This window comes from Chaetomium tenue, assembly GCF_020726465.1.
Source record: "Chaetomium tenue strain MPI-SDFR-AT-0079 chromosome Unknown F5144scaffold_5, whole genome shotgun sequence".
In the NCBI taxonomy this organism is placed as follows: domain Eukaryota; kingdom Fungi; phylum Ascomycota; class Sordariomycetes; order Sordariales; family Chaetomiaceae; genus Chaetomium; species Chaetomium tenue.
The window spans coordinates 405,336-425,655 of record NW_027117333.1 but is presented as its reverse complement, the minus strand read 5'-3'; the positions used below and the strand labels follow the sequence as shown (position 1 = coordinate 425,655).

The following is a 20,320-nucleotide window of genomic DNA, read 5'->3' as shown; positions in this document are numbered from 1 at the left end:
TACTAGGCAGCTAGAGAAACGACATGTAGCGTGGCGTGAACAACCCGAGTCCGAAGTAATGCTTTGTCCCATGTCACGCAGACCCTTATAATCCGTCGCTTCTTAGCCCCACGTTACTTTACTTGTTCAAGAAGCACAACACAAAACTCTATTCCCCCGAATCGAGGCCTTCATATCTTACTAAAGAACGTGGTTGGTACCTATGTACCTTGGTACCTTACACGAGGACGATAGTAGTACCTTACGAACCAATCCGGCGGAGAAACATTGAGACCTCGCACAACCCAAGACATTTTAACTTCCCCTCCTTTTACATGTGCGGGGAAATACGGTTCAGTCCAACTCTTCAAAGTGGACGAGCGAGCAGCATTCATACAACAGGCATTACAGCTACTATAAGAACGACTACAGCACCACCTCTCTTTCCTGGATCCCATCATCGACGCCATAAGAACCCAATACAGCTCCTATCTCAAGATCGTTACCATGCGACTAGTCAACACGTGTACCCTCCAGCTAGAGGAATTTTTTGACACTTTCCCCCCCGGATATGCCATCCTCTCACATACTTGGGAGAAGGAAGAGGTCCTCTTTTCCGATATGACCGACCTCGGCAAGGCCCGAGCAAAAAAGGGCTTCGCCAAGCTGGAGGGTGCGTGCCATCTCGCGGCAAAGCAAAAGTACGAGTACATCTGGATCGATACCTGCTGCATCGACAAATCCAGCAGTGCCGAACTGTCCGAGGCCATCAATTCCATGTACAGGTGGTACGGACAAGCCAGGGTGTGCTATGCATACCTGAGTGACGTGGAAAGCCCGAGTCAGATCGGTGACAGCAGATGGTTCACTCGCGGCTGGACGTTACAGGAGCTCATCGCCCCCCGCCGGGTGGAGTTCTATGCAGCAGACTGGGGTTATCTCGGGGATAAATGTGACCCCAACCTCATCCCAACGATATCCCGCGCAAGCCTCGTGGATGAGCGCGTCTTATCCCACGAGGCCCGTCTCAGTGAGATGAGCGTGGCTAAAAAAATGTATTGGGCCTCGAATCGGAAAACGACCCGGCGAGAAGATGAGGCTTACTGTATGATGGGGCTCTTTGACGTCAACATGCCACTTCTTTATGGTGAAGGAAACAAGGCATTCCTCCGTCTTCAGCAGGAAATTAGCAAGGTCACACACGACCAATCCATCCTAGCGTGGTATTGCGAGCCAAGTGTGACTCGCTTGCACCCACTCGAGCACATGGCCAAGACCGCTATGCCTACATCTGCCCTCAGCTGTTACGCATCCTCACCCAGCTGCTTTTCCCTGTCGGGGAATATCACGTCCTCTCTCAGCTCGTGGGCGAGCGGGGGAGGACTAGGACCGATCAATTTTACAAGTCTCATGACTGAGTTCACGGCCGTCCTAAAACCTGGAGCCCCAGATGGAGGTCTTGTCGATTACGAGGTTATCCTCCAATGCGAAATCGGGCCAGTCCCGGGGACCTTTCCAACCTTGCTGTTGCTTCAGGACCCCGAACACCCGGAGTATTACTGCCGGACTCTATACCCCGGCGTTGTCTCACAGACTTCTCTCTACACCTATCAGTCCCATTTGGCCGAGGCCGCGCTGAACACTACAACCATCAGTCGGTTCGGCCTAGAAATAGACAGGTCCCCTTCCGCGCCTGTGGACGGTCCTCTAAAGCTAATGGCTACGGTCAAAGGTCTACTCCGTAAGTGTTAGCGTTGCTGGTTATCGCGCTTCTTACCGAATAACCGGCAGCCACTTGTTGGATTCCCAAGGGCTGACAACAGAGTTAAGACCCAGGGGCCACGAGGGAAAGCTTCCCGGTGCAGCGTGTGACAATAAACTTGACTACTTGTCGGCCCCTTGGTGTGGACGATGAGGAGTTTGAGAACCCCCCGAAACAGTTCAATATCCGGCCGATGACGTTTGGAAGCCTCTTTCGTGACCCGTTCTGGTTGGTCCCTCTCGCAGACCAAGGCTCAAATATTTCGATCTCGGTCATGGATGTATTCCCCGGTAACCAGTGGGATTGCGGCTCTCACAAGGTATCCTGGGGCCCTAGGAACGACTCTGATTCACTGACACCGGAGATGCCAATAACGGCCGGGGTGGCTCGTATTCGCCTCAAGTTTTCAGCCGAGGAGTCGGGATTCGGGACCGAAGACCAGCGCACGACAATTGTGATGTTTGGATTGGTACCGAAATCCGGAACACATACATTGACCGACAGTGTGCCATGGTGCCGTCTCATCAAAGGCAGTGGTAGTCCAGGCCTTGAGCAACTCTTCGCCTCCCAGATCTCCCCTGAAGACGGACAGCCACGCACATCACTTACCTTGGAACAAGGCTTTGTGTTAAACGCCGCGGTCAAGAGAACAATGATTTTTCACATGGTATATTGTATTTTGAGGATCTGGGTTACAACGCCAAACAACGAAGGATGAGCCACAGTCGCCCTGGACCCGATACGAGGGGAGGCTTGATTCACGGTGGAAGCTGGGGGTGTTTATTGAAACCTTTCCCCAGGGCACGGAGTAATGGAGAGAAAGACTGAGTTGGGGAAGGGGGTGGTGGCAGGGAGGGAACAGTCAGCCCGGGCACGGTATTATGATTGTACAATTATTCTCGGGTCTATCATTTTGTGATGCTATCATGTACACTTGTCGAGCGCCCTCTTGAACACCATGATGAACCCCCAAACGTCTTCGAACCTGCAATACATAGGAACCGGTGCCACCCGAATGACGTCCGGTTTCCTCACATCCACCACAACCCCCCCATCAGCTAACTCTTGACTCACCTTCTCCAACAAACCCCCTCTCAACAACAAACTCAGCTGCGACCCTCTCTCTACCGGATTCCCCGGCGTGATAATCCTAAACGCGGCCTCCCCATCCTTCCCCTCACCCATCCCGTCCGCCAGCAGCCCCAACAGCAACCACTCCAAATACCCCGTCAACAGCACCGCCTTATCCCTCAACGCCCGCATCCCCACGCGCTCAAACATACCCAGCGTCGCCCTTACACACGCAAGATCCACCACACTAGGATTCGACACCTGCCACCCCGCCGCGCCCTCCGCCGGCCAAAACACCTTCTCCATCTCAAACCGCACAGCCTTATCCGCCCCATACCAACCCGCCAGCCGGTGCCTATACCCCAGCCCCATCCCATCCCCCTCCCCCTCCCCATTCACACCACCCCCAGCCACATCCCCACCACCACCACCACCCCGAAGAAGAGCATGATGCCTCCCATGCACAAACACCCCCCCCACCGCCCCGGGCCCCGCATTCAAATACTTATACGTGCACCACACCGCAAAATCCACTCCCCACGCATGCAACTCCAGCTCCACGTTCCCCACCGCATGCGCCAGGTCCCAGCCCACCACTATCCCGCGCGCGCGCGCATGCTGGGTGATGCGTGCGATGTCGAACAGCTGGCCCGTGTAGTACTGGATGCCGGGGAGGAGCAGCAGGGCGGTGCTGTCGGCGTGCGCGTCGATGGTGGCGAGGATGTGGGACGTGGGGAGGGTGAGGGAGGAGGAGGAGGTGGGGTTGGGGTGGGGGGGGTGGATTTCGATGAGGGAGGTTGCGGGGGTGAGGCCGTGCCAGTGCAGTTGGGAGGCGATCGCGTACTAGAGGGGGGAGGGGGGTTAGTGTGGTGTTTGGTGTTTGGTGTTTGGTGGTTAGGGGATGGGTGGATGGGAGGAGGGGACGTACGGAGTCGCTGGGGAAGGGCTTCCATTCGGCGATGATCTTGTGGCGCTTGGCGGTTGGGCGGTAGAAGCTTGCCATCATCAGGTGCAGGTTCACAGTTAGGGTGTTCATGTAGATGATCTCGCTGGCGGACTTGGCGCCGACGAGGTCAACCGATTGGGCTGCGCAGGCCGCCGCCATGTCTTGCCAGTATGCCAGGGGCGAGTTGTCGAACGAGGTGAAGTGGCCGTTGACACCGATGGATGCCCATGTCTCGAGATGGGCATCGATGTACTGCCGAATGCATTTTGGCTGGGCGCCGAGCGAGTTGCCGACAAAGTAAATGGAGGCTTCGTCATTCTTCAAGTTGCCATTCGTGGTACAGTTTGGCTTTGTAACAGGGCTGACACCGTTGTGCGCTTTTGGTTCTTTCGTTTCCCCTAACGCATCAGTCAGACACTAAGACGGTCTTGACGTGATCGGGGGCTCACATACCCGCTACCGCGCCATCGAGGGCCCTTTTCCGTAAAGAGCCTTTGGTTGGAATGTTGAAGTTGCCTCGAAGGTGACTCAACTTATCGTGAGCATCAAGCTCTCTTGCATATTGGATAGTCTTTGCGTGGGCCGGAAACTCTGGTTTCTGCCCAGCCCGGAGGGTCTCGACGAAGGATGGGTATTCTGTGTCCATTGTGTAATAGAGAACGAGGATTGCATGTATTGCTCCAAGATACCAAGCTGCCTTCCGACTTCCCACTGTTGAGATACTTTATAACACACCATCATCCTCTGTTTACTACCCCTGAGCCCCGAGCCCGACTCCAGTGTTGCTCTCTGGGTGGGCCGCGGCTAACACCGGAACCCACTCTTCGCATCCACTCACAACCGTTCCGTCTTCCGCCTTCCGCCTCCGTGCTAGCCATTCATGCTGCGCCTTGTCAGTCCACTGGGTAGGTAGCGTACATTATAGGGCCCCATCTGCAAGGTACTTTTTGCCAGCAAGGTACTTTCTTCCTGCGCAAGCCACTCTCTGATTAATAGACTCATAAACCCAGCAGGATATGCCACCTAACAAGCCCTGCGCAAGCCTTATTCAACCCCCCATAACCCCGCTAAGGTAGATAGATCCTTGCTGGGCAATCCCGTTTACACCCCCGTCCAAGGCCACGTGCGGATATGACATCAAACAACGGCGGATGACCGGTCCAACATGGCGGTAAACAGCGGAAGACAAGCACGTCACGGAGCGGATAACTTGGCGGTGATGTTGAATACTTCTAAACCCAAGCTCAGCCAAGGTTCTCGTCTGGACATGATTCTCCCACCTTCATGTTGTGTATCTTTGAACTCAGACACATCCATCGCAAATTGTATCAGTCCTGGACTTCACGCCCTTTCTCTGTTCGTGGGTCATCACAAATCGCGATGTCACCCTTAGAAACCCCAGTATTCCCTAGCAAGGGCGTCCACACGGACACATCACCGCTATCACTACAAGACTATGCTGTCACTTCTAACGGCTTCCTCCCAGAGGAGCCGCCGCTGAGGAGGCTGCCAGACCCATACTACGCCCCCTGGGAGTCTCTCGTCGAAACCCTCTCCACCTCCATCGCAGAGCAAACACTACGCCAACAGGTGGACCAACTCCCCGTCCTCTCAACCGACCGGCTCACAACAGAGCCGGAATGGCGACGAGCTTGTGTCGTTCTAGCCTTTCTCACACACGGCTACATCTGGGGCGGCGAGACAGCAGCCGAGGTGCGTTCCCGAGTCCTTTCTCACCCCCCCTTCCCATACCATACCCTCCTTCTCTCCCCTCCGCCACTCTCCCCCCTCAACCCCAAAACCACCTCCCACTAACACGTGCAACCGCCCAGATCCTCCCACCCCCCTTAACAACCCCCCTCCTCACCATCACCACCCACCTCGGCATGCCCCCCGTGGCCACCTACGCCTGCGTCAACCTCTGGAACTTCCACCAACAACACCCCCTCAACACCACCTCCCCCGCCTCCCCCGCCTCCCCCTCCCCCCCCTCCGCCCCTACCAACCTCGACGCCCTCACCGCCCTGCACACCTTCACCGGCACCCCCGACGAGTCCTGGTTCTACATGGTCTCGGTGGCCATGGAAGCGCGCGGCGCCTACCTCGTGCCCGCGATGCTGCGCACGCTAGAGGCAGCCACTTCCGCGCGTGTGGGGAAGTGTGGGGCTGAAGTGGTGGCGGACGGGCTGGGGGAGCTGGCGGCGGGGATTGGGGAGCTGGGGGGGTTGTTGGACAGGATGGATGAGCGGTGCGATCCGATGGTGTTTTATCATCGGATTAGGCCGTTTTTGGCGGGGAGTAAGAATATGGCGGCGGCGGGGCTGCCGAGGGGGGTGTTTTATGATGGGGGGGAGGGGGTGGGGGAGTGGCGGCAGTTGAGGGGGGGGAGTAATGGGCAGAGTTCGCTGGTGCAGTTTTTGGATGTGGTGCTGGGCGTGGAGCATAAGGCGATGGGGAATAGCAGTCCGGATTCGGTGGCGTCGTCGGCGAAGGTTGGGGGGGAGAGCTTTCATCAGGAGGTGAGAAGGTACATGCCGGAGCCGCATCGGCGGTTTTTGGAGGATGTGGCGGTGAGGTATCCGGGGGGGATGAGGAAGGCGGTGGGGGACTTGGTAGCGGATGGGACGGGGGGGTCGAAGGAGGAGCTGATGGCGGTTCGGGAGGCGTTTGAGGGGGCGACGAGGGCGTTGGCCGAGTTCAGGAACAAGCATCTGCAGATGGTGACGCGGTATATCATCATTCCATCAAGACAGCCGAACCCGAACCAGGGGGTGAATTTAGCGACGGCCTCGTCGAGGTTAACGGGCACGGGGGCGCCGGAAGGGAGACGGCCGGCGCCAACGGCTGGTGGAGAGCTGACCGGCACCGGAGGGACGGCATTGTTGCCGTTCTTGAAGCAATCGCGGGATGAGACGTTCCAGGCCGGGCAGCTTCGGGTTCGGTGAGGTGTGGACTCGGGATATATGGATGGGACTGTTGCCCTTTGTGTGAGGTTAGTTACCGCAGGTGGTAGACCAGAGAAGCAAAACACTGCTCTTGTTAATCACTTCATGTCCCACGCCGGTTGTCATAGGGTCCTGCAGAACCTGCCATCCTCGAAACATCCGTTGAAGAAAGAAAGGGTAGTTCCGGCCGTCATCCCGAGTAAAAACTGACCGACGGGTGTCGGATATTGTCCGTCTGAGCCGCGTCACTATCGTGGTCAAGTCTCAGCAGCCTGGTACGTAAATCTTAAAATGCGCACCAGATCTTGCTATCCAGAGACGGAACTTCTCCTCGGCTTCACGATGCCGGGAGAGAACTAAAAAGTGACTCATTGTGGCGCTATTCGTCATGATGTCGGCACCCTAATTCACGTTGCAAGGTGAGCCGTTCGGTTTGGCGCCCTATTTGCCCAGTGTCGTGTTCAGTCCGGATGCACCGGGATGCCTACCTTATAACCAATTCCGGGGTGACGAGGTTGTTTGGTACATGTAGGCACTTAGGAACCCAATCCTCCGAGTCCACCAACGCCGCCCTCATTGACGTAACACAGGCGGCGTCTCACTCGGCGCAACGAAGGGCGCTGTGTCAGGGATCGGGGAGTTTTTTCTTCGGAATTCTTACTGTAACCCGCCTCGAGCCCGCTCCCCTCGCGAAATTTCTCGCGTTTCGGCGTGGACTGCATAGAGCCCACCTTACCGAGCATGCCCGTGTTGCCGCAACCCCGACGAATCAGCGGCCTGATGAAGCTCTGCATGTCTCAACCCCAGTGACTGATTGGTATTGGGATATTCCAAAAAGTGTGGGAAATGGCGAGAAAAATGCGAGCGGTGAGTCGGAAATACAAACAAACAAAAAGCCTGAACCTGAGCCTGAACCCATCAAGGTCCTCGGAAGTCATTTCCCGCCTGGAAAGTCAAGCTTTTGTGGAATGGTTCCAGTGCGAGCGGCAGTGCGCGGCCGCTCCGCATTCCCAGGCCATGCCATGGTCGCGTGCATCAGGATCGACGCGGGAATGTGGGAGAGCAAGCAGGCCCGATCCGGCAGGCAAGTGCTGAGAGTGCAAAAAATGGAAGTGCCTGCCAGAATAAAAATTAAAATTCTCGCTGCCAATGGTTGATGATGAGTGGATCCAGCCCACCAACCGGGAACGATCGAGATCTTGCATGCTCCCCGTGCCTTCCAAAAGGCCATCTTCAGCCTCTTTTTCCCGCGCAAGGGGCCGCAACGACGGCATGAAACGGTCAAGAAAAGAAGCAGCGAGTTTTCTCCGCGGAAATCTACCTTCCTCACACATTCCGACGCTCCAGGGGCCTCTGCGCCCCAAGCGAGCCAAGGTTCCTGGCGCTGCACTCTTCCCGACGCTATACCAGATCGGGAATTTCTCTTAGCAAATCTGACGTAAATCCTGGGGCTGCCGTTGGCTCACAGCTGCAGAGCCTTTGTCACGAGTTTTGGCTGTTTCCTGGCAAGCCGGGGCACGCACCTCGTCGTCAACCCAGTGACACCCACAGGGCGTGAGGGCGCACCCGAAGCTCCTGCCACTGAGCCACTTCGATGTTGGTCGTGCCACCGCGCCGCCGGATGGCAACATCCATGAACGGGCTTAGGCCATTGTTCGGGGTTAAATCGAGATGCCGGGGCCAAGCCATATTTAAACAGCAAATTCCCATTCCTTTTGTCGATTCCCATCTTTTGGGGTTGGTTCAGGTTCCCTCTGGTGGAAGGGCAGAAGAAGATTCGGCGACCATTCGCTTCGCTTGAGGAAACAGCAGCACCCTCTGGACCCTCGACCCTCGGCAGCATTGTTCTATCGTTCTTGCCGTTACTTGGCATCCACGGCCTTTAATTTAGGTGTTCTTGTACATACTTGGTCCCTATTCGGCATTTCCACCAGTTCCCCGGGCATCCGCATCGGGCATCCGCAGCCCCGATATCCAGGTCGACATCCCACCTCGGCACCTCAACCGGACAGCCCGCAACGACGCACCCTAATGTCCTAGACACGGCATCGACCTTTCGACGCTTCCAACATCACTACCCTTTCTTTTTGCAAATACACCTTGGACACACAACGAAAAGGGAGACGAGAGTACCGCCATGATACCGCCCGACCAGCCCCGGCGGGGGCTGTCCCGCTGGCACTTCGACATCGACAAGCACCTCAACCCCTTCCTCGCGCCGTCCGCCCTGCCCATGATGCCCGCCCCCATCGCCCATTTCTTCGGGTACCGCACCCACGCGCCGGCGCGCCCCTTGGGCAACCTGATCATGATATTCTGGGCTGTCATCGGTGTGTTTGCGAGTTTGGCCATCGTCGGTGCCGTGGTGCTGGCCGTGCCGTCGTTCCAAGCCCAGGGCGTGCCCACCATCATTGGGAGTTTTGTATGTCTTTCCCCTCGTTTCTCCAACTCCCTTCCCCTCCAAACAAAATGAACCCCTCCCCCTTTCCCTCCCTCCAACCCCCCAACTAACCCACCCCCCCAGGGCGCAGCCGCCGTCCTCAAATTCTACGCCATCGAGTCCCCCCTCGCCCAACCCCGCAACGCCATCCTCGGCCAACTCATCTCCGCCCTCGTCGGCATCGCCATCTGCAAGCTGCTCGCCCTCTCCCCACACTTCGAAGCCGTGCGCTGGCTGGGCGCGTCGCTGGCCTGCGCGTGCGCCACCGCGCTCATGGCCCTCACGGGAACGGTGCACCCGCCCGCGGGCGCGACCGCGTTGATGGCGGTGTTGGATGATCGCGTGGCGGGCATGGGGTGGTTTTTGGTGTGTCCGTTGGTGTTGGGGTGTTGTTTGATGGTGGTGGTGGCCATGTTGGTGAATAATGTGCAGAGAAGGTTTCCGTATTATTGGTGGAGTCCGGGGGAGACGGGGGGGTATTGGAGGGGGAGGAAAGGGGGTGCTGGGGATGGGGAGGGGGAGGGGGAGGGGGAGAAGGGGGGTGATGATGGTGGGGGTCCGGGGCTCGCCCAGGGGAAGCCCCGTGATGAGGAGTCGAGTGGGAGTTCCTCTGGGGGCGAGCCTGAGGTTGGGGGGGAGCTGGTGCAGACGGTGTCGGTGATGAGTGGGCGCGGCGGGGAGATTGTGATTAGACGTGGACGGGTGCACATCCCGGATGGGCTGAGCCTTAGACCGGAGGAGATCTTGTCGCTAGAGATGCTCAGTGAGCGGTTGTGATATGATAGAGGGTAGACGCTGGCTAGCAGTAGAGTTTTAATGATGCCATGATATTATGATCAGCTGTGCGCCACAATCTACTACTTTGGCTAGACTTGGCCGTGTGCCGTCCTCGTTGATCCATCCCACCTCCGTCCTCCTCGCCCCTACCACCCTAGATCTTCACGATCTCAACCAGCCACACCTCGGACACTCGATTCAATCACTGGTCACCTGTTGTACGACGTAACATGGCTCGCCCACCCAAAAGCCACACCGGAAACCAGAAGCCACCTAGGACAAACCCCAAAACTCTCCGAGCCAAACAAAACATCCCGCACGCCAGCTGGTGTGCCACACCACTACCCCTTCCGGGGTCCAGTTTCACAGACACACACACAAGACTTGAGGGCACACACACTTCCCGGCTCCGACTCCGCGGGCGTGGGTTCCAATTCCTCGGGATGTATCCCACCACCATGCAACACGGCCTGAAACACCACGCACGGCCGGCCGGGAGGGCACACTATACATTAGGCTACAGGCCACATCATATCATTTCCCAAATACACCCGTGCCATACCCGGATATGCTACTGTTTCATAACACCGCCAGTGTCACCCGACACTTGGTCTTCTCCGAGGAGGAGGAGGAGAGCAAGATGCGATGCTACCACGGTCACCTGACAAGGCTGGTTCCGGCTGGCAGAGCGGTATTCCCGAACGGGATCGTCAACCCATGACGGGTTCATGGTTGCCTGTTTGGGGGGCGGAGGAGTCCTTCGGAGTTGCCAGAGTGGGGCGTCAAAATTTATCGAAAGCGGGATCCCGAATCCCGAGGGAATGCCGCCCGAGGGCGAGGTTGGGCAGCGGCGGGGATTCCATAGCTTGATGAGTAACAAAGAAACTGACGATTTCTTGTCTGCATCTTTGTGCCAACATGGTATTGTATTGTTCTGTCCTTGGAAATATTTCAAGAATGCCACTGTTGTTCATCCAACTCGGCAAACCAAGAGCATTTCAGATTGCGGGCTTGGATATTACCGGCAGAGGCTCGATATGTTCTACTTCTTCGCAATTCCTCCCTTTGTTGCCTTTGTTGTTTGCTTAACCGTTGCCGTTGCCGTTGCCGTCGCTGTCACCGCTGATGCCGTTTTTGCAATTGGTGTCGTTCTCGATGCCTGTACCTTCTTCGACGTCGACGTTGCCCCCGACGTTGTGGTCGCCTTCTTCACCGGTGTCGCCTTCAACGGCGTTGAGGTTGCCTTTGGCTTTGCTGTCACCTTCGGCTTCGGCTCAGGCTCCAGCTTCTTAGAGGGCCCAGGTCCGTCCAACAGGACCAGCGCCTCGTCCGCAGAGATTCGGTCCTGGGGTCGGAACCGCATGAGCCCCTTAATAATGGACAGCAGAGGCCTCAAACTTGGGTCTGTGGCATGCCGTGTAAATCTCTCCTCCAGTTTGGACTGTGACGGCATTACAGCTAGAATTGTTCTCTCGTTAGATCGTCCCCTTTACTGGGAAATGACATTTGATCATACCTGGAATGTCGTTCCATGGCCTCCCGGTGGTCTGCTTCATGCGCTCCCAATGAGGGCGCCACTCGGCCGGTAGGTCCTCGACAAAGTGTATCATCTGCGCCACCAGCACGTCCATGTCGCCGAGGTACTGGAATGGCCTCGAGGCCGTCACCAACGAGTATATCTGGCCGTATTACGTCAGACCCTGGTCGTACAATACTGGAACAACAGTCCCCAGGGGAACCTTACCGTGCAGCCCGCCCGCCACAGGTCGACCCTGTAGTCAAACTTCCCCGTAAATATCCCCTCAGGGGCCTGTAGGCCACCCGGCTCGGCAAGCTTGGTAGGTGGCGCGGTGTGCGGGAAAGCTTCGCCAAAGTCAATAAGCCGGACGTCTTCCTCGTCTTCGTCGATCCAGTCCTCCCATCCGGTCTTTTCGACCAACTGCTCCGGCATCCCAGGGGCGAGGGGCTTCCCGTCGAGGCGCACGAGCTTCTCCGTTTTTGGTGTCCCGATAATCTTGAATAGGGCGCTGGGGGACAGTGTGGCCAGCCGGGCCGTGGTGAAAGCCATGTTGGCCCCGCTGACATCTATCACGATCCAAGTCAATATTTCATCACTGAAACTGGACAAAACCGGCGGGGGCAACAAACCTCCATGTGCATAGCCTGCCCGGTGCATGGCCGATAAGGCTTCCAGGAGCTGCCTGGTGATGCCAATGATTGTCTCGGGGTCGAGATGGTCCTCGCCCTGGGCGTAGTCAAGGACCACAGTCTCCACAGCGGGCCCAAGGAGCTCGAAAACCAAGCATTGGTGATTCCCGTTAGGCCCCGTGTGAACGAAAGAGTCGAGCAGCTGCACGACGCCGTTGGCTGCGCGGGCTTGGCGCAACTTTTGATGTATTGTTAGCTCTCGTGAGACATTGGCGTCCCTGGCTGCGGTGATCTTGAGGGAGACCCATCGATTCGAACTGATGATGCCTGGTGTCAGTGACCCGGCTGCGTTTAACTCAGGGGCTATCGCAACATACGATTGATCTCTCGCGAGCCAGACGGTCGAGAAGCCGCCCCAACCCAGTTTGTGATAGACCTTGTAGCGACCGTTACTGAATGTGTCGCCGAGCTTGACAGGATGGAAGCCGCCCGGACGATAGCGCGTCATTCGTTCCTGGGAATGCAGAAGGTTGGACGGCTTGAAGCACGAGAGGTCGTCCATGGTTGGAGTTCCGCTGGGGAGTCGATGCGATTGGGCAGTGGGCGAGTGCTTGGCGCAGTGCGTGTTGAATCGTTCTGTTCACCTGAGCAGGTTTTCAAAAACAATGTGCGAAGGGAGGAATGAAGGCCGCAAATCAGACCTTGGTCTTCCCACGAATGGCAATTTATCACGTGGGTTTCATGAAGTGCTTCACAGTTCGAGTACAACCGTAATCCGTACAACATAACACAACGCACGACGCCATTGCCAGAACGGGACAGGCAAAACTTGGCAGTTTCAAGTTTTCACTGCACGACAACCTAAAATCCACAACCCGCCGAATCGAAGGATGCCTAGCCGAGAGTGGGTCTGATCGACTTCAGCCCTACGGCAAGTCCCACGCTTGGGGATCCACGGGTAAGCAATTCTCTATGAAAGGAAGGGGCAAGGCAGCCAAGGCTAGTCTAGGAAGAGGCAAAGGCACCTGAGGCAACTCAGGGCAGTTCGGCAGGTGCAGCCAAGCTCGGCCAAGGCAGTCAACCGTCCCATAACTTTCAGGTTTTCTTTTTTTTTTTGTGATCCATCCCGATTTCCACTCCACTTCCACGCGAGGTAACTACCAAGGTTGATCGGTTCCTTCCCACGGGACCTCGGTTCCAACCACCCGGTTCTGATTTTCTCCATCAAAATCCGACGATAGCATGGGGTGACCAGATGACGAGTGCGATAGGTGCGACAATCAGCTGGTTGCCTTCACTAGCACGTTTAGGGGTCTAAGCCCTAGTTTCATCTGCTGGTTTACACTCACTCTCAATGGCACTAGTAAGTAACACCAAGCTTAATCAGGGCCGCACTCTGGAGTTCGGGTTTCACCGTTTCAGCCTGCTGCCCAAACGCCCCGAGGAATCCTGTGGATAGTTGTATGGAGTAATAGTATGTTTCCTTGGGTGGATTACTTCAAACATCCCAGTTACACGACCACAATCCAGCCCCCCATAGACGTCATCTAGGTCTTTGCATGTGGGTCGATTATGAGGCTTCCACTACGGTAAAGACCTATTGATAGAAGTCGTCCCTACAAGTGGACCAAACTGCTCACGGGCCGTGGGGTATCCGGACCGCTGAGGCTGCTGCTAACTGGAGTCCACTCCACCGAACTGGTTTCGTGGAGTTTCAGTTTCGGTCACTGGCTGTTAGCTAGATGTTGCTGAGCCCGTCGACCATACGCCAACGGACCCAATATGGCCTCCTGAGATGAGACCACAGGCAGCCGAGCACGCGGTGCCGTGCTGACCTTTGAGACGGTAATCATGATACATCGGAACATGAGATAGAATCATGTATAAAGGAGGACATCTGCTTCGGTAGTTCAGAGTTGAGTTCGACATCAAACCATCAACTCAACAGCTTTCCTACTTATTTATCTTACTTTTCCATACCTACAACCGCTACAATGCCTCTCCGTGTCGGCTACAACCGCGACTGCGATGCCAACTTCCAGCGCGTCTATGGCACTGCATTTGCTGCCTGGGCCGCCGTCGCCGCCAACGCGACACACCACGGCATCACCTTTGACCAGGCCGAGGTTCTGTAAGTTCCATTTCGACATGTTCTCTGTTGCCCTCTACTCTACCCTTTACTTCTTCAACCACCACTCTCTTCCCAGCTTCTACATCCCCCCCCCCCCCCCCTCCAACCAGTCCACTAACCCACCCCCCCAGCAACGGCCTGCACCCGACCACCAGCCCGGCCGACCCCGACACGACGCCGCACGTGACGGTGCGCCTGACCAACGCGACGCTGCGCGCGCAGAACTCGTGGTACGTGCTGCACTGGCGGCCCAACGGCGGGTCCGTGGTGCTGCCGCGTGCCGACAACGAGGCGGCCAACAACAAGCGCCGCGCCGACCGCCGCGCCAAGAAGCTCCGCCAGCGCCAGCGCAAGGAGGAGGAGAAGAAGAAGAAGGATGACGAGGGCAAGGGTGGCGGTGGTGGTGGTGCGTCGACGACTACTACTACGACGAAGAAGAAGGCGGTGGGGAAGAAGTAAGGGGGTGGGTGGATAGTGGATGGATGGATGGGGATGGGGATGGTAATGGTCACACCGCTGGGTCGGTTGCTGCCCGCCCGTGCTCGGCTAGTCTGGGGCGGCAGGTAATGCCTCGCCTTGGATGGGCGAGTACTAGTACCTTTGAGTGCTACTGGTAGTGCCATAGGAATTTGAACTGGTTTCAAAATAAGTTTCTCTGTGGTGATTCCGTTCATGTTGTTGATGTTGTTCTATGTGACCATCTCAGGGGTAGCAGACACTTCAGCATTTACAACTCGCCAAGTTGAGGGACTTCAGGGGCTTCTGATATCTAAGATTGGAGATGATATTCAAGATCTTACATAGCCCGAACCTTGTTTTGTAATCGGATCTCACCAACGCACTCACATCAACCCCCAATCCGCCGTGGACCACAGCGGGTCCATCTCCATAAACCCCAACCCACCCTGCCCCGAGATCATATCAATAACATAGCTATCACCACTGGCTCCCATAAACGCCTGCCCACCGAACCCCTTCTCAATCTCTATCGACGGTACCACACAAGCCATCGAACCCCCCTCAGTCTCAGGCCGCATTCCCCCTTTCCCACCAACCCCACCATAACCCAACCGCCCCTCCCCCCTCATCAACGCCATCTTCCCCTGAATATCCCTCACAATCCGCGGCACCTCCCTCCCCCCACCCCCACCCCCGCGCTTCACCACCGCCTCCCACGCCCTCAACACCACCCCCGCAAACAGCCCAAACACCGGCTCATACCCCCCCCCCACAACCTGCGCATCCATCCCCCTCGCCTCATAATTCTCGCTCATAGCCTCCCACACTTCATCCTCCCACCCCCCCTCCGCTGTCCCAACCCCACCACCGCCACCCCCACCCCCAGTCGTGGTAACAGCCCCCGCCAGCGCGATATACGCCAAAAACGGAAAATGCGACACCACATGCCACCGGAACCCCCTGGTCAGCGGCGACGCCATCAAACAGGTATCACAGCGGAGCATGGCGAGCGCATGCGGGATCACACCTTCCCCGGCCTGCTCGCTGTGCGGGGTCTGTCTGGGCTCCGAGGAGGAGGTTTGCGCACCAGCCCGGCGGGCGCAGTGCTCGAGCAGACGGCTGCGGGCGACGAACGCGCGTGCGGTCCAGATGGTGGTGAAGTGCAGGGGGATGGTGGGGTCGCAGGGGGTGAGGGCGCGGGTGAGGGTTTGGTGCATGGGGAGGAGGGGGTCGTTTTCTTTTCCTTCCTCCTGTGAGGGGTTCATGGGGGTGAGGTGTTTGGCTTCGGTGAGGGCGGCGAGATGCGGGTCGGTGAAGTCGAGGTGGAAGGCGCAGTGGCGGAGGATGTTGCTGAGCTGGCTGCGGACGAGGATGAACAAGGCTTCGGTGGGTTTCTCGTGCACGGCGGGGGTTGTTTTCATGTCTGGGAGGAGTTCGAAGTCGTTGAGGTTGAGCGGCGTGTGGCAGTTCCAGGTTGGGGACATGATGCCGGTCCGGTAGTTGTACGTTTCGCAGATGCGGCTGTTGAAGATCACGAGGGCCCACCATAATCGGCGGCGCATCTCGGCTTCGAGGACGAGGCGGGTTTCGTTGGTGAACTCTTTGTGGTAGCCCAGGCGTTGCGCCATGTGGATGGCGACGGCCAGCATGGAGGACAGCGACCGAGGGTCCACGCCGGGCTTCAAAGATACCTGGTCGAGTAAGTTAGAACTACGACGCCACGGAGTGCGTGCTCTAAGAAAGGGGTTACCAGATAAAGAAAGAAAGCCACGAGACAGTCGTGATCGCTCGATTGCAGAAGATTAGAGTTGAGCAGTGCTTGTTGGCAAGCGAACTGGTAGCCGGCCAGGAGATCCTTCCTTGGTGACCCAAACAGAGTCTGGCATTGCTCCTCGTCCAAGCTCAGGATAGCGGTACAGTAAATACTGAACATGAGAGCCTCCAACGGCGGGCTGACGTTCGAAAGGTCGCTGATAACGTCGATGATGCGCCCCTGGAGGCTGGGTGTGTGCGTGACTTTCAACAAGGGGTTCACGTTGTCCAGGTAGATCTGCCAGAGCCGGAAAATTTTCCCTTGGTCGGGGTGCATAGTAGTGAGGGAAATTGCGCTGGCGGGCGAGCCAAAGAGAAGATGGTGGCTGCTTTCCGGAGCGTTGTTGTAGGTGCGATCCCACACATTGTTGATGACGTCGCCCATGTCATCGTCGTCGCGTAGAAACCGGCTATCTCGCTGATCATCGTCTAGGCCGTCCTCACTGCCGTCCTCCGTCTCTGGTTTCTTGATAGCAACATTAGCCTATTACTTCTTAGGGTGGGCGGTGTATATCGATTTACGTTTTGGCTTAAGGCATGCCAGAGATTCCTAGAGACAGCCAACCATTAGCTCCAGCAGCTAAGTAAGCCGTAAACACCAAGATAGTGTGACAAACGTGGTCCTTGGTTTGGTGGCCTTCTCCTGATTGACCGCCTCAGAATGAGTGGTGCGCGGAGTATCAGGGGTGGCGGTATCGATGGGAGACGAGTCGCCTGTGGTCTCAGTGGCGGCACAATTGGCTGCAGGCGGGTGTAACGGGTCAAAGGGGACATTGTGTTGGCGGAGCAGGGTTTCGTAATGACGGATGCGAGCGAGAAGGTCGCGCTCGGGGAACCTGCGACGTCGTTGGCGTGGGACAAGGGTAGCGGGGACACATGGGGTGCCCCCGCGGATGCAGTTCGCGCAAGGGAACTTGCGGTCACACTTGACCTTGCGCTGCTGGCATAATTGGCAAGCCAACACACGCTGCGCTTTCCCCGCAACGCGGCCCGACTGCGGTGCGGCCCGGTGGTCCATCGGCATGCTTTGATGTCATCAGCCGTCCAAGAGTCGTACAAGAAGAGTTCAAGACTGGGATAGGGAGTTTGCAGTTCCCGAGAGCCTTGGCAAAGCTTGTTCCAACCCCGAGAGTGAGGACTGGACCAATAAGGGGCGAGCTGACCTGACAACAGGCTCCACGCGGTGGTGGTTTGTAGTGTTGACCTTCCCTCCTTACTTCGTACACCAACGCTTTCCGGTTGAGAATGAACTATTCGGGTTGATTACTTCTCAGTCGGGCTGGCCAAACACAGGAAAGAAAATGATAAACCCCACTCAAGTCGCCAAAGTAGGGGTATTCCATCTGTCGGATCGGTCCTTTGCTGACGTAGTCTCGGGACTTAGCTTTCCCCGAGCAGCCTCCACTTGGACTCGGGTGTTAGAAACTCCCGAGAATCAACACCACTCCCGATTTCGTGTTCACAGAAACCCGGATAATGAAAATGTTTAGGAGTGAAAACCCCGAGCTGTGTTCCCAATAGATACTTTAAAAATGCCAGACCCAGAGCCAAGCCCAGTGTAATCACCAAAGAGCACAACTTCCAGGACGCTTTTCCTTCGACAAGTATCCGTAAGAACTGTTGCTATACGAAGCAACATCATTAACCAATCCAACCCTCATCGTGTAAAAGGAAAAAGCACACCTACCAGTCGCCATGGCGGCTCGCCCTTCCACGCCCACACCCAGCAAGCCCGACTCAAAACCCGAGGAGTCGTTAGACTCGGGACACGCCCGCGATGCATCCGATGGTTCTAATCTAGAAACCCCCAAAGCGGAGGGCGAGCAGCTGGTTGAGCTGGATAAGGCCACCAAGATCCTCCTAATAGCCTCAGTCCTGCTCAGCATGTTCCTAGTCTCCCTAGATAGAACGATTATCTCGACGGTATGAACTAACACCAGCACTCTCGCCCTACATTGTCAGTCATAGGTCCATGCTAATGATGCACTAGGCCATACCCGCCATCTCCGATGAGTTCAGCTCACTCAACGACGTCGGCTGGTATGGCAGCTCATACCTCCTCACATCCTGTGCTTTCCAGCTGCTGTTTGGCAAGATCTACACCGTCTTCTCCGTCAGGGCCGTGTTTCTTGTCAGCATCCTGCTCTTCGAGATTGGCTCCGCCATCAGCGGCGCGGCTCCCAGTTCGGTGGTATTTATTGTCGGGCGAGCCATTTGCGGAGTTGGTGCTGCGGGCCTCTTCGCCGGAACCGTGAGTCTTCTCTAAACCGGTCTCTACCTAATTACCGATACTATGCTGACCACCGCATCCCAGATTGTCTCCATCATCTACATCGTCCCGCTCCACCAACGGCCCAAGATCCAGGGCCTGTTCGGCGCCCTGTTCGGCATTGCTTCCATCGTGGGCCCGCTGATTGGGGGCGCATTTACTTCCAATGTGACCTGGCGATGGTGCTTCTACATCAACCTCCCCATCGGCGGCGTGGCCATGGTGGTGATCGCTCTGTACCTCAAGGTCCCCGATCGCGAGTCGACAAAGCTACCCCTGACCCAAAAGATCCTGCAGCTCGATCTCCTCGGGACGTCGGTCCTCGTGCCGGGGGTAGTATGTCTTTTGCTGGCACTGCAGTGGGGTGGTCCAACATATCCTGTAAGTCACTGGCCCCCCTCCTTCCCTCCCCCCTCCCCCTTTTTCACTTCTTCCCTATCACCCCTCCAAGCCCTCTCGCCAGCCCCCAACAATACTAACCCCCCACCCCCCTCCCCAGTGGAACGACGGCCGGATCATCGCCCTCCTCACCCTCGCCTCCGCCCTCCTCATCACCTACATCACCATCCAAGCGACCCTCCCCGCCACCGCCACCATCCCGGGCCGGATCATCCGCCAACGCAGCGTGGTCTCCGCCCTCTGGGCCACCATCTGCCTCAACTCGGGCAACTACCTCTTCATCTACTTCCTGCCGATCTGGTTCCAAGCCATCGCGGGGTCCTCGCCCGTCGACTCGGGCATCCGCCTGCTGCCCGTCATGCTGGCCACCGTGGTGGGGTCGGTGGTGGGCGGGTTTGTCAACGCGCGCGTCGGCTACTACACGCCGCTGGCGATCGTGGGGTCGTGCGTGGCGGCGGTGGGGGCGGGGCTGTTGACGACGCTGCGGGTTGGGTCGGGGGCTGGGGCGTGGATTGGGTTTCAGGTCGTGTATGGGCTGGGGTTGGGGACGTGTTTCCAGGCGCCGAATCTGGCGGTGCAGGCGGCGCTGCCGCAGGGGGATGTGGCGATGGGGATGGCGCTGGTGTTTTTTGGGTCGTTGGTTGGGTCGACGGTGTTTGTGTCGGTGGGACAGAATGTGTTTACGAATGAGTTGGTGCGGCGGCTGGAGGGGTTTCCGGGGTTTGAGGTTGGGTTGGTGACGTCGGGGGGTGTGACGGCGCTGCTGGAGGCGTTGCCGCGGGCGGTGCGTGGGGAGGTGCTGGTGCAGTATAACGAGGCGCTGCGGGAGGTGTTTCGGGTTGGGTTGATCGTGACCTGTTTGACCGTCTTGGGTACGGCTACGCTGGAGTGGTTGAGCGTCAAGAAGCCGCAGCCAAAAGCGGATGAAACCGGTGATGTGGTTGAAGAGGAGAAGAAGGTTGGGACCCCGGTGGAGTAGTTAATTCTGGGTTGTTGGGTGGAAGGCTAACAGGAGGGATGCTATGGGTGGTGGGGTTTGCTTCGAGTTGGAATTAGGTTAGTGTAAAACACTTGTAACTACGAGTAAGGCGCAAAATAGATAGTGTAGAATGTTAGTTATTTCCTGAATACCATTCTCCGCTCCTTGATCTGATCTTGTCCGTCTCGGATGCTTAAGTTGTG

At 57.1% G+C, this 20,320-nt stretch overlaps 8 protein-coding genes across 8 annotated transcripts; 5 read left to right on the top strand and 3 right to left on the bottom strand.

Moving 5' to 3' along the window:
- The first annotated feature begins 139 nt into the window (after positions 1 to 139).
- On the top strand, positions 140 to 2,685 carry F5144DRAFT_575892 (heterokaryon incompatibility protein-domain-containing protein). The gene is made up of 2 exons (XM_066789095.1): positions 140 to 1,720; positions 1,810 to 2,685. The coding sequence occupies exons 1-2, from the start codon at positions 487 to 489 to the stop codon at positions 2,457 to 2,459; spliced, it is 1,884 nt and encodes a 627-aa protein (XP_066640840.1). The 5' UTR covers positions 140 to 486; the 3' UTR covers positions 2,460 to 2,685.
- Positions 2,666 to 4,518, bottom strand: F5144DRAFT_535052 (kynureninase 2; the record flags this gene model as incomplete). The annotated part of the gene is made up of 3 exons (XM_066787028.1): positions 4,212 to 4,518; positions 3,741 to 4,156; positions 2,666 to 3,655 (listed from the first exon to the last, which is right to left on the bottom strand). Exons 1-3 carry the CDS (start codon positions 4,402 to 4,404, stop codon positions 2,666 to 2,668), a joined length of 1,599 nt encoding a protein of 532 aa, XP_066640839.1. The 5' UTR covers positions 4,405 to 4,518.
- Positions 4,519 to 5,138: 620 nt separating this feature from the next.
- Positions 5,139 to 6,703, top strand: F5144DRAFT_593669 (Indoleamine 2,3-dioxygenase; the record flags this gene model as incomplete). Its single annotated transcript, XM_066790488.1, has 2 exons — positions 5,139 to 5,471; positions 5,591 to 6,703. The coding sequence occupies 2 exons, from the start codon at positions 5,139 to 5,141 to the stop codon at positions 6,701 to 6,703; spliced, it is 1,446 nt and encodes a 481-aa protein (XP_066640838.1).
- A 2,137-nt stretch (positions 6,704 to 8,840) lies between these two features.
- F5144DRAFT_651966 (HPP family-domain-containing protein) lies at positions 8,841 to 10,035 on the top strand (the record flags this gene model as incomplete). Its single annotated transcript, XM_066793047.1, has 2 exons — positions 8,841 to 9,125; positions 9,228 to 10,035. 2 exons carry the CDS (start codon positions 8,841 to 8,843, stop codon positions 9,918 to 9,920), a joined length of 978 nt encoding a protein of 325 aa, XP_066640837.1. The 3' UTR covers positions 9,921 to 10,035.
- Positions 10,036 to 10,773: 738 nt separating this feature from the next.
- F5144DRAFT_272908 (kinase-like domain-containing protein) lies at positions 10,774 to 12,849 on the bottom strand. Its single transcript, XM_066783637.1, has 5 exons — positions 12,446 to 12,849; positions 12,069 to 12,385; positions 11,665 to 12,005; positions 11,437 to 11,599; positions 10,774 to 11,378 (listed from the first exon to the last, which is right to left on the bottom strand). Exons 1-5 carry the CDS (start codon positions 12,628 to 12,630, stop codon positions 10,963 to 10,965), a joined length of 1,422 nt encoding a protein of 473 aa, XP_066640836.1. The 5' UTR covers positions 12,631 to 12,849; the 3' UTR covers positions 10,774 to 10,962.
- Positions 12,850 to 13,650: 801 nt separating this feature from the next.
- F5144DRAFT_272955 (uncharacterized protein) lies at positions 13,651 to 14,780 on the top strand. Its single transcript, XM_066783638.1, has 2 exons — positions 13,651 to 14,199; positions 14,331 to 14,780. Exons 1-2 carry the CDS (start codon positions 14,063 to 14,065, stop codon positions 14,656 to 14,658), a joined length of 465 nt encoding a protein of 154 aa, XP_066640835.1. The 5' UTR covers positions 13,651 to 14,062; the 3' UTR covers positions 14,659 to 14,780.
- A 176-nt stretch (positions 14,781 to 14,956) lies between these two features.
- Positions 14,957 to 17,535, bottom strand: F5144DRAFT_630768 (uncharacterized protein). The gene is made up of 4 exons (XM_066792429.1): positions 17,088 to 17,535; positions 16,993 to 17,020; positions 16,409 to 16,936; positions 14,957 to 16,349 (listed from the first exon to the last, which is right to left on the bottom strand). The coding sequence occupies exons 1-4, from the start codon at positions 17,492 to 17,494 to the stop codon at positions 15,042 to 15,044; spliced, it is 2,271 nt and encodes a 756-aa protein (XP_066640834.1). The 5' UTR covers positions 17,495 to 17,535; the 3' UTR covers positions 14,957 to 15,041.
- A 630-nt stretch (positions 17,536 to 18,165) lies between these two features.
- On the top strand, positions 18,166 to 20,259 carry F5144DRAFT_535039 (major facilitator superfamily domain-containing protein; the record flags this gene model as incomplete). The annotated part of the gene is made up of 4 exons (XM_066787027.1): positions 18,166 to 18,393; positions 18,461 to 18,721; positions 18,785 to 19,120; positions 19,239 to 20,259. 4 exons carry the CDS (start codon positions 18,166 to 18,168, stop codon positions 20,115 to 20,117), a joined length of 1,704 nt encoding a protein of 567 aa, XP_066640833.1. The 3' UTR covers positions 20,118 to 20,259.
- Between the last annotated feature and the right edge of the window lie 61 nt (positions 20,260 to 20,320).